The sequence below is a fragment of the Haliotis asinina genome, chromosome 10, assembly GCF_037392515.1.
Source record: "Haliotis asinina isolate JCU_RB_2024 chromosome 10, JCU_Hal_asi_v2, whole genome shotgun sequence".
NCBI classification, from domain to species: Eukaryota; Metazoa; Mollusca; class Gastropoda; order Lepetellida; family Haliotidae; genus Haliotis; species Haliotis asinina.
In genome coordinates this window covers 45,000,101-45,014,962 of record NC_090289.1, presented here as the reverse complement: position 1 = coordinate 45,014,962, position 14,862 = coordinate 45,000,101, and the positions used below count along the sequence as shown (strand labels likewise).

General features: G+C 40.6%; 1 protein-coding gene across 2 annotated transcripts; it reads left to right on the top strand.

The window, feature by feature from the left end:
* Nucleotides 1–14,119, top strand: LOC137298130 (uncharacterized). 2 transcript variants are annotated; one of them, XM_067830235.1, is made up of 17 exons: nt 1–917; nt 2,029–2,124; nt 3,383–3,454; nt 4,061–4,156; nt 4,989–5,108; nt 5,286–5,420; nt 5,540–5,653; nt 6,666–6,773; nt 7,182–7,286; nt 7,637–7,747; nt 8,262–8,384; nt 9,264–9,389; nt 9,508–9,585; nt 10,119–10,214; nt 10,596–10,712; nt 10,892–10,999; nt 13,198–14,114. In XM_067830235.1, the coding sequence occupies exons 1-17, from the start codon at nt 368–370 to the stop codon at nt 13,230–13,232; spliced, it is 2,190 nt and encodes a 729-aa protein (XP_067686336.1). In that variant the 5' UTR covers nt 1–367; the 3' UTR covers nt 13,233–14,114. The 2 variants fall into 2 exon arrangements, with proteins under 2 accessions (XP_067686336.1, XP_067686337.1); XM_067830236.1 differs by lacking the exon at nt 9,508–9,585 and having other exon boundaries at nt 13,198–14,119.
* The last annotated feature ends 743 nt before the right edge of the window (nt 14,120–14,862 follow it).

The following is a 14,862-nucleotide window of genomic DNA, read 5'->3' as shown; positions in this document are numbered from 1 at the left end:
ATAACAACTCAGCAAGGCCATACTGGACACATGGCGGTGAATTCGGGTCACCAAAGAGATGTCAGTCTGTCATCGGTTAAGACGGTAACAGGGATAACCAGGGATAACCAACACATGCATGTCTTAACTGCGGCATGTATATGTAGGATGATATCCTTGCTAAAACAATCAAAACATCACGATATGTAGCCGGGGGATGTTCCACGTGAGTGATTTACCTATGCTATATTCCAGACGCCATGTTGGAGAGTAACAGCATGCTATACTATGGATGATAGACAAAATATGTTTATAGATTATGTGTGGCGTTAGTGGAAACGTAATCAATCACGCACCAAATTCTCATTGTTAGCTGATATGCGTGAAAATGTCAGGGGAAGCTTCACCACGCTTACCTGTGTTTGACGGTACTCAGAGGGTGCTCATTCCTGAATTGTGGATGAGAAAATTTGAAGACTTCAGTCACTTGATGCAATGGAGCGACGATGAAGCCGTTCGACAATTTCGACAACATTTATCAGGAAGTGCCGAGTGCTGGTACCATTCCCTACAAGAGGAAGATACAGCAAGATTTGACTCTCTGAAGAGAGTATTCAAGGAACATTTCTATCGGGTCAACATTGACCCAGCAGGCTTACAAAGGGATTTGGAGTCCAGAAAACAGGCACCAGATGAGACCGTAGAGGATTATCTTCACCAGAAGTTGATATATATACTCCAGTCTGATATAATCCAAACACCCGAAGCCGTAGATCTTGTTTATAACGGACTCCTTCCCGCATTAAGGGAGCTGATCAATATTCAACATATATCTTCCTTGGAGGAATTACAAAGGACAGCAAGGAAGCAGTATGTCCGAATTTCAAGACGCACCGGTTGTATACTGAGGCATCGGGAAATTAACGCTGTTGAATTTGGTAAGTTCCGTTTATACAATCATACAGAGATCCCATGAATATGAACTGCTGTACACACACTCGATTAACGTAAAGAATTTTGTGGGTTTCATCTTCTTTTTATTCTTTGAATGTCCAGAACATTATCTATGTTCACTAAATAGCATCTTCTAATATATTGTGTGACATGATTATTTAGCGAGTATAGAGTTCGACTGGTCTAGTAAATGAACATGGCGCTAACCTGCGTTATTGTTGAGATTTCTAATTTTTCTTCTGTACCTGACGTAAATTTCTTTGCTGTTGCATCATATTATGTCTGGCAGAAGTGTCGTTACTTAACATCGCCGTAATATTGCTGAAATATTGCTAGAAGTGGCGAAGACCATGCACACTCACTCGTCATTTTATCTCATTCCTTCATTTTCTGTAAATGGCACTAGACAGGTTACACAATGGTCTATTTGAAATACAGTATTACGGATTTCCTGACTTTCAAGAAATTATCATCTGTCCTAATCAATTGTTGTTATCAGCATTAGGATTATAGGATGACAAGTGTCTTTGTGAAATGCCGTGACATTAATATTGTTTTTTAAATAACCTTACTGATCAGAAATACTTGTATTTCGTCAAATATTTATTTATTTATTTATTTATTTATTTATTAAATAATTTATTTATTTATTTATTTATTTATTTATTTATTTATTTATTTACCAAAGCTGGTTCAAGTAATTACAAGTTTTGAATAATGTAACATTACCAGTTTTAACCAATGGCACGTATTCATTTAACTTCTTTAATAAATTGTGCTTTGAGGGAACGGTGACATAGCATAGTGCTTAGAGCGTTTGCTTGTCACGCTGAAGATCCAGGTTCGATTCTGCACATTGGGCACAATGTGTGAAGTCCATTTCTGGTGTCCTTCGCCGTGATATTGCTGAAATATTGTTAAACGCGGTGTAAATCCATAGTCACTCACCCCTGGTGCGTTGTGGAAAAGTATCCAAATGTACATTTTTGTTCTGTTGTTTGTGGAAGGTCTGAAAGATGGTGCTTCCAACCCCTTTCTGTGACGGAACATCAAGACGTTCCTATTCTTTCCAATGCAATCTGTTTCTGCCAATAGGGAGCATCGTCGGGGTGGCCGATGGAACTGTGGGCACGGCGAACACTGCAGCGACTGTTAATGGAGGGATGGGAAACACCAACGTGCACTTCAACCGTGTGTACTTCCGTTTGTTAGAAGTGGGGAGGGGTCCAAAAGTAATATTCTCAGATATTATTACCCAAAGTTTGATTTCATTCTGATGTTTGTTTTATACAGCAGTGACAAATAAACATTATGATTTAATGACGTGACTTAACACTCTTTTTTCTTGAACAAATAGATATGGAAGCAATCCTTTCAGTTTCGCCGCACCAGAGTATTATACAGGGAGTCCTTTGCATTGTCGGAATACATGACAAAAAAGAAGTGAATTTTTGTTGCTTTTTCAAGGTTCACATATACACATTAAAAAAGTAAAAGAAAACAATAAGTACAGCCAAACAATAGCTGTATTCATCTCATATATTTGTCTGAATCATTAACGTGATTTTAGGTGGTTGTATGAGAATATGGATCAAATATATAGAACGTGGAGTCTAAAGTGTTCTCTCTGTGTAAGCTGCAATGTTTACAAAATCACCAATCCATGTCCAGATGTTCAGAAATAGACGCGAGCCTTACAAAGTACGCGGTTTGGGTGTCTGGGTGGCTCTCGTGACCCACATTTCTACAGTGTTTACAGTGGGACTGTGTTCAGTGAACTGTTTGCTCATGGAGTTATCCGGAAGCAACCCACGTGTAGTTTCGGTTGTGTATTTGTGTTTTGGCTTCACGGATAATACCCAAGTCTGAGCTGATCTGCAAGGTACATTTACCTCACTGAATGCCATAGACGCGCGGCTAAAGTACGGTTGCTTTCAGGTATGAGTGGTGGCGTGGTGTGTCCATGTGTGTGTGTGTGTGTGTGTGCTTGAGTGTGCGCGCGTGTGTGAATATATGTGTAATTGTGCATATATGAACGTTCGACTGTGTGCATATATGAACATGTGTGATTGTGTACATATATGAATACGTGTGATTGTGTCCATATATGTGCACAATCACACGTGTTCATATATGCACACAATCACACATATCCATATATGTAGACCATCGGTCGTGTTCTTATACGGACACAGTCACACATGTTCATATGTACACAATCATAAATGTCCATATATATGCACATGTGTGACTGTGTCCGTATATGAACACGTGTGATTGAGTGTATATGAACAAAAGTGATTGCGCATGTAATAACAGCATACCTACCTGCCACCTGTATGAGTTCATATATCTGCGTTTGTGTCCCCCTCACATATATTCTTCGTTCAGTGATAATATCCAGATTTTGTTTGGTGGCATTTCCGATCACTATGATAAAAACTTTCAGTGTACCAGCCAACATCAGAGGACCGAGGGGAGATCGTTATATCCTGTCTGAGGGCACTGAACCGTGGCGAGGGTAGGCACACTTCTCACATTACCCATATTTAGGACGAGATTTTACTTCATTGTTGGGTTAGAGGTGTTTTCCAAATCCTACACTACAATCTACACACGTCTTTAAACCACTGCGAGGTTAAACTACTACCATGTCTACAAACGACTGTCGAGAAACAAATCACAGAATGTGATCTAACTTAATAACGTTCTTTGATTGGACAGATTCCCCAACTGTACATTCTTCTATAATAAAAACAACAAAATCAAAATGATATCGCCATAGGACAGTTCTTTACAACATCGGACATAGCCATTATCACACAATTGGTGTTGAATTTGTGTGCGTGCGCGCGTGTTGTATACTGATAACATGTATACTGCTTCCAACATGATAGACTATCATTTCAGTGGATCATCATAATAAGCCGATAGGTATACACGATCGTTTTATAAAACATACTGGCTGAAATATTACAATGGATTTGTCGAAACGTACAAAAAGTGTCAAAATTTTATCTGGATAATTTTCATGATGCTGAAGGCGTCACTCAGCTTGGACAGTTGGTAGAAAATGGTCTGATGTCCGTTGTGCTTCCGTCAGTGTGAATTATGTCTTTCTCCACAGATATAGCTCACTTAATGAATGAGTTTCAACCATGCGGGGACACAAGAAATACCAACAGAACTAGTCCAGAGCCGGCAAGAACTCATCCAACTAACGGTACGTTAAGTATAGCTACCTTCCAGCTGTACGTACGTTAAGTGTGACAGTATTCAGTACCGCAGTATACCTACCTGCCAGCTGTGCGTTATAAGTGTGACAGTATTCAGAACCGCAGTATAGCTACATACCAACTGTACGTTAAGGGTGACAGTATTCAGTACCGCAGTATATCTACCTGCCAGCTGTACGTACGTTAAGTGTGACAGTATTCAGTACCGCAGTATACCTACCTGCCAGCTGTGCGTTATAAGTGTGACAGTATTCAGAACCGCAGTATAGCTACATACCAACTGTACGTTAAGGGTGACAGTATTCAGTACCGCAGTATATCTACCTGCCAGCTGTACGTTAGGTGTGACAGTATTCAGCACTGCGGTGAAGTTATCATTGAATAGCGCGGCACAGAGTGACTTTACTTCAAGTGCCACAGCAGTTGATAGTACAGTCAATGTACCTATCGACTCCACTCAAAGTGTTACAATGTTCAAAATCGCAGTAGAGTTACCGACCAATAAAGTGTGACTGTTCAAAAACGCCATACAGATTCTCTGTAGCTAGTCTACCATGTTACAGGCACGCATATGCTTTCGCACTGGATACTGAGATAGGAAAACCTAATTCAATAGATTTATGTTTCATTTTCTCTCAGCGAAGCTGTATCTGTGCACATACATATGCTAATGGCAGCGTTTACCTTCTCAAGATTAGTAATGTAACAAACCGTTTATCTGAGAACAGATTATATGTTTATATATACTAGACAAGTATATAAAAACCCACAGTCAGGGTGATATAATCGTGTTAATCTCATTGTTTTAACAATTTTCAGCACGACATCACCGTCATCCTTCACTGATTATGGAGGAACCTTCCACGACTGAGAGTCACATGCTTTCCAGACAATCGGATGACAGTTCGAGACCATTCATGAGTACCGACCCAGCTCAGTGTTGGTGTTGTATGAAATAATTGTTTATTGTAAGGTACACCTTACCAAATGGTGATAGAGCTTACCTACATACATATCACTTAAAGAAATGCGATTTAAAGTCAGTTTAACTGGGAGTCTTTTGGAGCAGATGTTATCGCATGAAGACTTTTTCATGTCGTTTTCTATATGTTCCAGGTACTGTAAAGCCCCGTATTAGTGACAATAGCTTCGTCGCTCATCCCGAAGACGAAAGAAGAGCTAGTCTCGCTGTATCTCACGAGATGTATTCTCACGAGACTTTATCTCACAGAACTATATACCTTAATCCATGTACGTTAAGTATATCCTGACCTGAACTTGATCTCGTATTTCATTTAAAAATCGTAACGTTTTAGTTCAGTCAACGTTGCCCTCAACAATCGCTCATCAGCATATCTTTGGCTTATCAGATGAGGAACTCACAAGTCAGAAACTCAGCAAGTGTCACGTGACACATCCCGAGGGGGACACGAGTGCAGAGATCAGTCTGGAAATATATCCACAGAAGGCCAACACCACCGAAAGTATGTAAATCATGCTTATGCAATTATCTGACATTCATCTACAGATATTCTCGAGGTAGCTGGGTTAACCTACCATAGAAGTCCAGTTCATGTTTTCTTGAACAAGAGAACTTTGGTAATGACACTTATTGTTGTCTTGTCACATCCAACTGTCACTGCAGGGCCAAATCAAGGTGATCTGGTCAACAGTTAAGATATATCGAGAAATTGTTTGTTTTGTTGTCGAAGGCTGCACTCAGCAATATACAAGTTATGTAGTAGCTACCTGTATCTAATCGAATCTGGATCAGACAGTCCAGTGATCAGCGTTCACTATTTCTTCACCGTGTTTGGCACATAGTTTGGTGTAGAGTACCCGTTCCTTTTGATAGTTTTGGAATTCTGAAAAAAATATCTTTGGCGTTTCCATGGCAACAAGTTTGTCTTACGCTGACATTTGTGGCAGTGTTCTTTTCCTGAGCAGAACTCTGAAAACATTCCTGTTTTTTCACCAAACTTGGTACGTAGCTTGGTTTACTGGTGTACAGGTGCCTTTTGATAATTTTTTAATTCTGATGAAAACATTTTGGCGTTTCCATGGCAACAAATGTGACTTAGACAGAAATTGGTGGTTGTGCTCCTTCCAGGAGCAGAACTTTTAAAACTTTTCATTACTCTACTTCCACTTTCCTACATACCCACTAAAACATTTGGCATAATCCAAACTTGTAGACATATCCATGAAGGATATTTTTGCTTTGCGGGGATATTGATGACTTTGTCTTCTTCTTGTATCGCTTATGGTTATGATTCGTTCGTCCTCCCGTTGAAAGGGAGACAACTCACTACAGTGGAAACGACACATTCATAGGTTGAAAGATTACTTATATATGTTATTTGAAGATGCTTATGATCAAGGGAGTGGTAGGGACGGGGTAGGGGTATTCTGTGTATGAATGTCGTTCATGCGATATCTTAAGTACTAGCAAGGTTTGATATTGGAAATGCTTACACAGTATCATCTTTTCAACAGATGCGAGGTACACCAGGATCAGTGGCAACTGGCTTCGAACTCATCCAGTTGACGATCAAAACAGCCTGTATACCTGTCCGCTGTCTCTGAAAGATGACCTTTCCAAAAGTGAGTTTGTGGTCAAGATTCCATCCCACCCTTCCCCCATAATGAGGAGACCTGCTCTCTACATGTAGAAACAGAAAAATACAAATACTCACCTAGCCAGGTGCTGGAAGGTGTGATTGAAAATAATGTGCGTCGAATCATGCGCCTACATGCACTAAGTGTAAGAATGTGTATTTAAATGTTCATATTAGAAACACCAACGTATTTGATACTATGATAAGCATTCCATGAAAGTTCGAAACTGTCCAGTAACTCCGGACTCTGGTTTGAGCTGAAATGATGATTATGGAATATTTTTAGCTTTTATATTTTACTGTAAGGCGTATCTCCATAGTAAACTCGACACGTGATTGCATGTGAATTGGAATGTTATATGTCATCAAAGGTAATAAGAGAATGTAATTACAGGCGTGGGCCTGACTGACTTAGCCCATCCGGACGTCAACGGCAACGGCAACAGCACCAGCCTCATGGGGACTGTCAACATCTGCACCAGCGAGCTACCACCCGAATGTGAGTCAGTCAATTTTGAGACCCAAAAGTATCTACTCGATTTATTTATTCGGTTTACTTGTCTTTGAAATTTTAATTTTCCCAATATTCAATGCACAATTCCCACTGTAAAGCAGCCTTTGTAGATAATAAAATTTGAACTGGACAATCCAGTGATCGACACTGAGCATTAATCGTGAGATACGATGCCATGTGTCAACGTAGTCAGCTAGCCTGACCACTCGATCGCGATTGTCGCCTATAGTGACAAGCATGAGTAACTGAAGACCATGTTTAACCCTGAAGGGTTTCAAGTATTATCATATGGGTAGTTATCTCTCATGCTGTCCCGGTTTTTCATCTTTCCACAGCTGTGATGTGTTACAGTATGGGAAACAAGTCTTTTGTTCCTCACTCTTTGGATGACACACTCGCCATTTTCGATAGGACAGATGACGTTTTACCTGAAGACACAACCTTTCGTAAGTTTAGAATAAAAGAACATAACATTCCACAGTAAAACGGTGGAAATGTGTAAAACGATTTGAAAGTGTCTGAAAATGGTTGTTACACCATCAAATAGAGTGAATTATTCAGTTTAGTATATCAAGGCATGCTGCCATGTTGTCCGTCCATATATCGATGCTACTCAAAACAAGTGAAGATCCACCTTGTTCTATACCAACACCACAGTTGACTGTTTTAGTTTTATCTACATTCAGAATACATAACTCCTGCTGTAGCCGACACACAAACATTACCATTCCTGAAAGTCAGAGCATCACAAGTGTTGCAGGAGCATAATGATTCGGAAACAAATTGCACGAATTAACGTTTATCAACGTGTCATGTTTCGTAACTGAAGGAAACGCAAAATACAGCGATCTTGAGTATATTGCTTGTCTGTAATAGCATTCCAATATTCAATATATTGATTTCTTTGTCTTAATTGTATCGCAAACTGTATGTCTCATCAGGATTTCATTTCCTCAATAGGTAAGATAGTAGATGGAAGTAGCAGCGGTATCTGCAGCCACGAGGAGGACGACCATGGCGGGAGTTTGACGTACAGGAAAACCTTCGACCTAGACATTAGTCAAGTTGAGGCAGTTCATTCATGTACGTTATCAAAATATTTCTATATTGCTCACGAGCCCCGCGCATTAAGAATTATGTCAGTACTGTCAGTTACAATACAGACGAGTGAATGAGTTAATACTTAACGTCATACCGGCAATACTTCAGCCATATCTTGACGAGTACAAATTTGACGATTATAAAGAACATGTACAATACACGCCAAAAGAAACATTCATCACCTTCCTCAATGACGGAGTTACCTATCTATCTACCTACCTACCTATCATCGCGTTGTGATGTTGGATGTCCACCTCTTGGTCTGTGACCACAGTCTGTCTGTAGTGTTGTTAATGTTAATAATAACCTAATATTCGACCATGTCTAAAACATACGATGGACGTCTTCTGTCTAGTTGGTCGTATAGTCGGTCAAAGACTTTTATCCATGAAACTTACTAAATTCTAGCGACACAGTTGGTCACAGTGGCCCAGTGATTAAGGTCTCGCTGATGACTCGGGTGTGATGCTCAAGGCGGGTACCATGTGAATGTGGAAAAGCCCATGACCGGGGCTCCCTTACTGCTCTTGGGGAATAGTGATAAAATCTGAATAAAATCAGATCATTTATACTCCTTCTCAATGTATCATTACATCTCGGCTTGTTATAATTGTCACCATCGCTTGTATCGAACTAGGATCTGTTGAATATACGGGTATCTCCAAGAAAAGTTGTTCCCAGCGTATTTCCAATTTGCGGTTCTCCCGAATTGAAAGTGATATGCAGTTGTGCCAAATCTGGGACTCGAATTATTAACGCAGGCCACTTCAACATCGAGACAGCGATATATGATGGTGTTTTAATGTTTTACAGAACAAATTGCTTATCCTTTTAAGGCCTATTTCCTTCGTTCTATTACAGATTCGCTATACGAGCCCGTCGTGTACTCTGACACAAGTTTCCACAGTTTCAACGTTAGAGACCCAGTGGGGGTCGCAGAGAACGCTTCACTTAGGATGTCAGTGTCATGCAACCCCAAAGGAATAGGTAGGTCCTAAGACACAGTGTAACTACCCACTACAATCAACCTTTGTTCGCTGGTTTCGCCCACCTTTTGGGACCACCACGTGTTACCCTATGTAAATTATTTTCTTTAATTCTACAGATACTGTTGGTTCCGCTGAGTACCCAGTGACATGCCACAACCGCCCGATTGAAACGGATGTTGACTATATCATGCATGGTAAATTGTTATTGTGCTCACGGCATGCAACCATGACAACGTGGGGGTTAATGTCCGAGTAACCCTTCATTCATGAAAAAAATGGAACCGAGTCCCATTGTTGTTAAGAAACGGAGAGTTGGGAGGATATGACTCGATTTAAACTGTATTGAAATTATTGGTATCTGTTATCAAAATTGAATGGCACATTGAAGCGAATTATCAAAGTCTTACATTTGGTACATTACTGGTACACAAGTCTCCATTTCTGAAAAGCAATGGAGCGAGCAGATTGACACCACAAATCATCAAACCGATCTGTTCGTTTATGAGTTTCCACGGTTAAGAGTATAGTTCGTGTGGATAACGAAGGTTCGAAAATATTTTGTATTTACTACGAAAGTTGAACGTGGGTACGAGATGGATTACAAGAAAAGAACAAAGTATTGACTGTCTTGACTTGTACAACTTTTGATCCAGACAACACACATTTACCTCATTGACCTTTGACTGACCGTACAGCACTTGTCTCACTGTACGCATGTGATTCCCAGATGTAGCGGTGACTGCCATCCCTGACAGCATTGATGGACCAGCATCTACTGATGATCTCTCCATGTGTCACGATAGCAGAGAAGACCCTACACCATGTACGTGAAACTGAACTATTCTGTGATTGAGTGAATGGTTATTTATGCCGTAGTGAGAAACATTCCAGGCAATCATTGCGTTTAGTAAACACAGTGAAGGCCAGGCATGACGTCAGAAAGCGGCACACAGTGAAGGTCAGACATAACGTCAGTTCATTTTGATCCACCCTCAAGTAGCATGTTTAACTAGTATACGGAATTGGTTGAGATCTCACTACTCATGATTGCTCCATTACCAACGAACAATCAATATTCAGTGACAAAATATTTACTAAAATCACGATTAGGTTTGCTAGGTGTGTAATATTCCTAAATGTTAATATCATTATATTTATTGCATTTTTAAGATTTCAACTACGTTTCAATGATTTTTTTTTGTAGGTATGATCATTACAACAATGCGGGCACATACCACGCGACCAGATGAATCCCGAAACAAAGGCCTAGCCAGTCAAGATGGCGTCTATAGGATCAAGTTTGACATGGACCTCGCCTATTGTACGTTCAACTTTATATTTATACCTACATCTAACCATGACAGCCTTCTTACTGTAACTGAAGACTACTTTCAAATATTTCTTAGTAGTATCGGCCCATTATTAATTTTTAGATTGTGTTATGTTGACATTTTGTCTAGACGCTGGGGCGTATGAATAATTATGAGTGTTTTTCAACAGGTGTGAGCCCGAGTGGAAACATCAGCTGCACAGAACAAGTAGAACCGCCTGGTACAGATTCGTGGGACTACGTTTGTCGTCAGGAATACACCTCCCACAGCTCTTTCTGTACGTCTATTTGTGTTCGATAACCTTCTCGGTGTTCCACCTACATAGCTGATTTGTGAATAACAGAGTTTGGACTAAACGATCTGGGGATCGATATTGTGAGCATGAATCCACACCACTAGGGTGCAATGACATGCCAACATAGCACCTTGGTCACCAGGTCATCTTGACTGACCACCCGAATCTGTTTCATAGTTTCATAGTTCCGCGTTCGTAGTTTTACGAGCTATTATTCCTAGGGAACAAGTCCAACCCGAGTCGGCACAGTGACACTAGGAATGTGTTGACGACAGTATGCCTATAGTGTGATTGCTAGTAACAAACTTACAATATTGTATCTGGGATACTCCTGAATTAAAGAAAGATGTGCTAGCCCACTGAAAGATGTGCTAGCCCCAAACAATACAATCTGATATTGTTTGTTCCACCCAGTCACTAGACTCAGCTAACGTTCCAGGATAGGTTACATTACAGTGGTTTAGTGTGTTTAGTTTTACGCCGCTTTTAGCAATATTACAGCAGTATCATGGACACCAGAAATGAGCTTCACACACTGCACCTATGTGGGTAATGGACCCCGGCCTTTCGGCGTGACGAGCGATCGCTTTAACCACTGGACTACCCAGTCGTCTCTGGTTATATTACGTGTTCGTTATACTGCTATACTAAATCTAACAAACCATAGTGGAAGGTCGCGTAAGCTAACCTTTTGAATTGACCAATCAAAACACAGCTTACCAAATCGCGAAAGTTAACATTCGCACGCACCGTTTGAAACTTTACCTCGAAGACTGATGTACTTGACTGATTCCGATTGATATTTTTCGCACGATCGCTTCCGAGTGATGCATATGGAGAATGGCCAATATTCCATGATGACATCTTGTGGAAATATAAGCAACTAGATACCATGTCATCTGGAACGCCTAAGCGTATATACCACAGGTTAACCCATGTTTGCCATAAAAGGCTACTATGCTTGTCGTAACAGGCGATGAAAGGGATCGGGTGGTCAGGCTTGCTGACTTGGTTGACACATGTCATCGGTTCCCAATTGCAGAGATTGATGTTCATGTTGCTGATCACTGGATTGTCTGGTCCAGACTCGATTACTTACAGACCGCCGCCATATAGCTGGAATATTTGTGAGTGCGGCGTAAAACTAAACTCACTCACTCATATACTACAGGTTAAATAGCTGTGTTTTATGCGGATTTTCTGGAGGCATCAGTATCATCGATCGGGGAAAAGACATTCCAAAACAGTTACAGAAACGCTAAATGAATTCTGAAAGACTTCTGCAGATTAAACTAGTCATTGGTGATTTGGAAAGGGAACCGTAAGTCCCGCCGAACCTGAAATTGCAGAGGTTGTCTTATTGGTTAATTCCGTTCTGTCGTCTCGCGTTTGAATGGACGGTCCCACGTAGCTGAAAGGTTGCCTCATTCAACCTTCTTCTAGGGTTTGAAAGACTGAGCCTAAGTTTACATTGACTGCATATATCATCTACTTAGAATATTTATGCACACATTCACCATACGTCATTGTGTAAACAAACACAGCACTTAATATTAAAAGATATGGTCAGTTTCAATTACTGGACACATGTACATTTGAAAATACACAGACTTCTTACACAGAATCATCTGTCTGCACTGAACGCTACAAGTGCTTGTTCAACTACGGAATGTTATTTGGTGAGGTTGAACTTAGAAAAGCAGTGCTGCATATACACAGGAAACAGACTGACACTGGATACCTACTTAGGACTGACCACCTGGTTTATCCACTAAATGCTGAACGTACGACAGACATTTAGATGGTCTAACAGTCCCTTGGCGATATTTTTTTTTATACTGCCCAGTTCTCCCCGCAATGCTTAAGCCCCAAATGATACATGTCTAGATTTTCTCAGGTCCCCATCTAACTGGCGCTGCTTCCCAGTTTAGATTGGATTTTTGAAAATTATATATATTCAGATACTAAGCGAACGTCTAGGCGGGATTTTGTTTGGTACGACTCCAAGGAATGAAACTGACAACCTCTCTGTGCAGACGCACCATCCATATCACCACTGATCGGTTAAGAGAAAGCGATTGCAATTGTTTCATGGTTTTATCCATGTCGCATTTGTACTATTTTAAAATATGTACTAGTGAAGATATCAACTGAAGGAATCGTCTGTTTTACACTTTCAGGTAAAGTGTCTGATGTTTGGAAAGAGATATACTAACGGTAATCAGACATGGAGAAATATTGTTGGTGAATCCTTGTGGACTGTGCCTCACCCGGGAGAAAGTTACCTACAACATCCTGTTCATTTGCTGTTTACACCGCACTCAGCAGTATTGCAGCTATTTGGTGACTGTTTGTAAATAATCAAGTTAGGACCAGATAATCCAGTGATCAACAGCCTGAGCAACGCGATAGCCGTACGACAGCATCGACAGGACGGAATAATGAGTGTGTTTGGTGACAACCACATGGAAGGGGGTTTCACAAGAATGATGCGGACAAGCACATAGACAAAATCGTGGTAATCCTACCTCACCCCCTCTCAATGACGTTTGGGCGACAAGAATCCAATGATTCAGATAACATAAGCAGACACAATGTCACTGATGTCTTGACACAGTGATGTCCAACGCGAAAATATGTCGAGTTGGTTGTTTTCCCTAGTCGGGTTCCAGAAATCTTCAAAACCCATTTTACTGAGAATATGTGTCTGTCATGATAACTATCATACTGTTCCTGAAACCAAGCTGACGACCAGTGAGCTGCTGAATGGCGTCAAGCAAGCAGCTGCCATCTTACCTGATCTTTTATCAGTGTCAAGACACAAACGGAATGTTCCAACCCGTTTATCCTTTGAGTTGCACCTGGCAACCGATTATTACATGGTCTTGACTTATCTGACTAATTTCATCTGGGCTAAAATGGTTACCTGTGGACATCCACAGCGATATTTCGATCATCGTTATGTATTTTGAATTGTATCGGACCCACTCTGATGATGACAGAATGAGAATCGTGCAGCGTCCCATAAGTAACATGCTTATTGTATGTAAAGGTATGGCAGGTTGAAAACGTCACGTGATTAAAATGTTACTACCTCAGTGATTAGTGATTTGTGTTTGATGAAGTATATTTTTGAGAGGTTTGTTTAAAAAACAACATACCTGGTAAGATTTAAAACGTTTAAACATGACACAAGATACTTAAGAGCGAAATAACATGAGAATTGTCCGAGTTGTTTTGTCGCCTTTGACTGGATTTAGCTCTGGCTAATGGTCGCCCTGAATATACCGTTAGTTGTGTATATACCATTACAACTACCCCACGGACGTGTCTCAGAAGCATTCCAGCAAGACTAGTAGACCATTCCAGTAGAAAATACTCATCCCAGCAGAATTGTTCATACAATGGAACATGAGGGTGAAAAAGGTATGAAAGGCTGGAAGGGATTTTGAACCATTCTTACACACCTGTAGGTGAGAAGGCCATGTGAAAAAGCTCGTACCAAACGTATAAGTTCGATTTCTTATCCTGTGAGTGGCTACTCCATGATGATGACCTCGGGTCAGGTTACGACTACTGGGACTACTTTCCTGATTAAAATTCACTGATAAATTAAATACTCGTGCTTCAATCGAACAAAAACCTGTTACTCCTGCCCAACAGCTTAACACCTGCCTGTTATTTTACCTAAGTACATACCCAATAAGTTTGGTTCCTGTCGATGAAAGGACACTGAACGTAAATGGTACACAAGTACAGATCCCCAATGTGCAGAGATATCAGTCTTCCGATGACAACTACCAAACAATAATGATAATGTCACACGTTCAAATGTGGCATGCCTG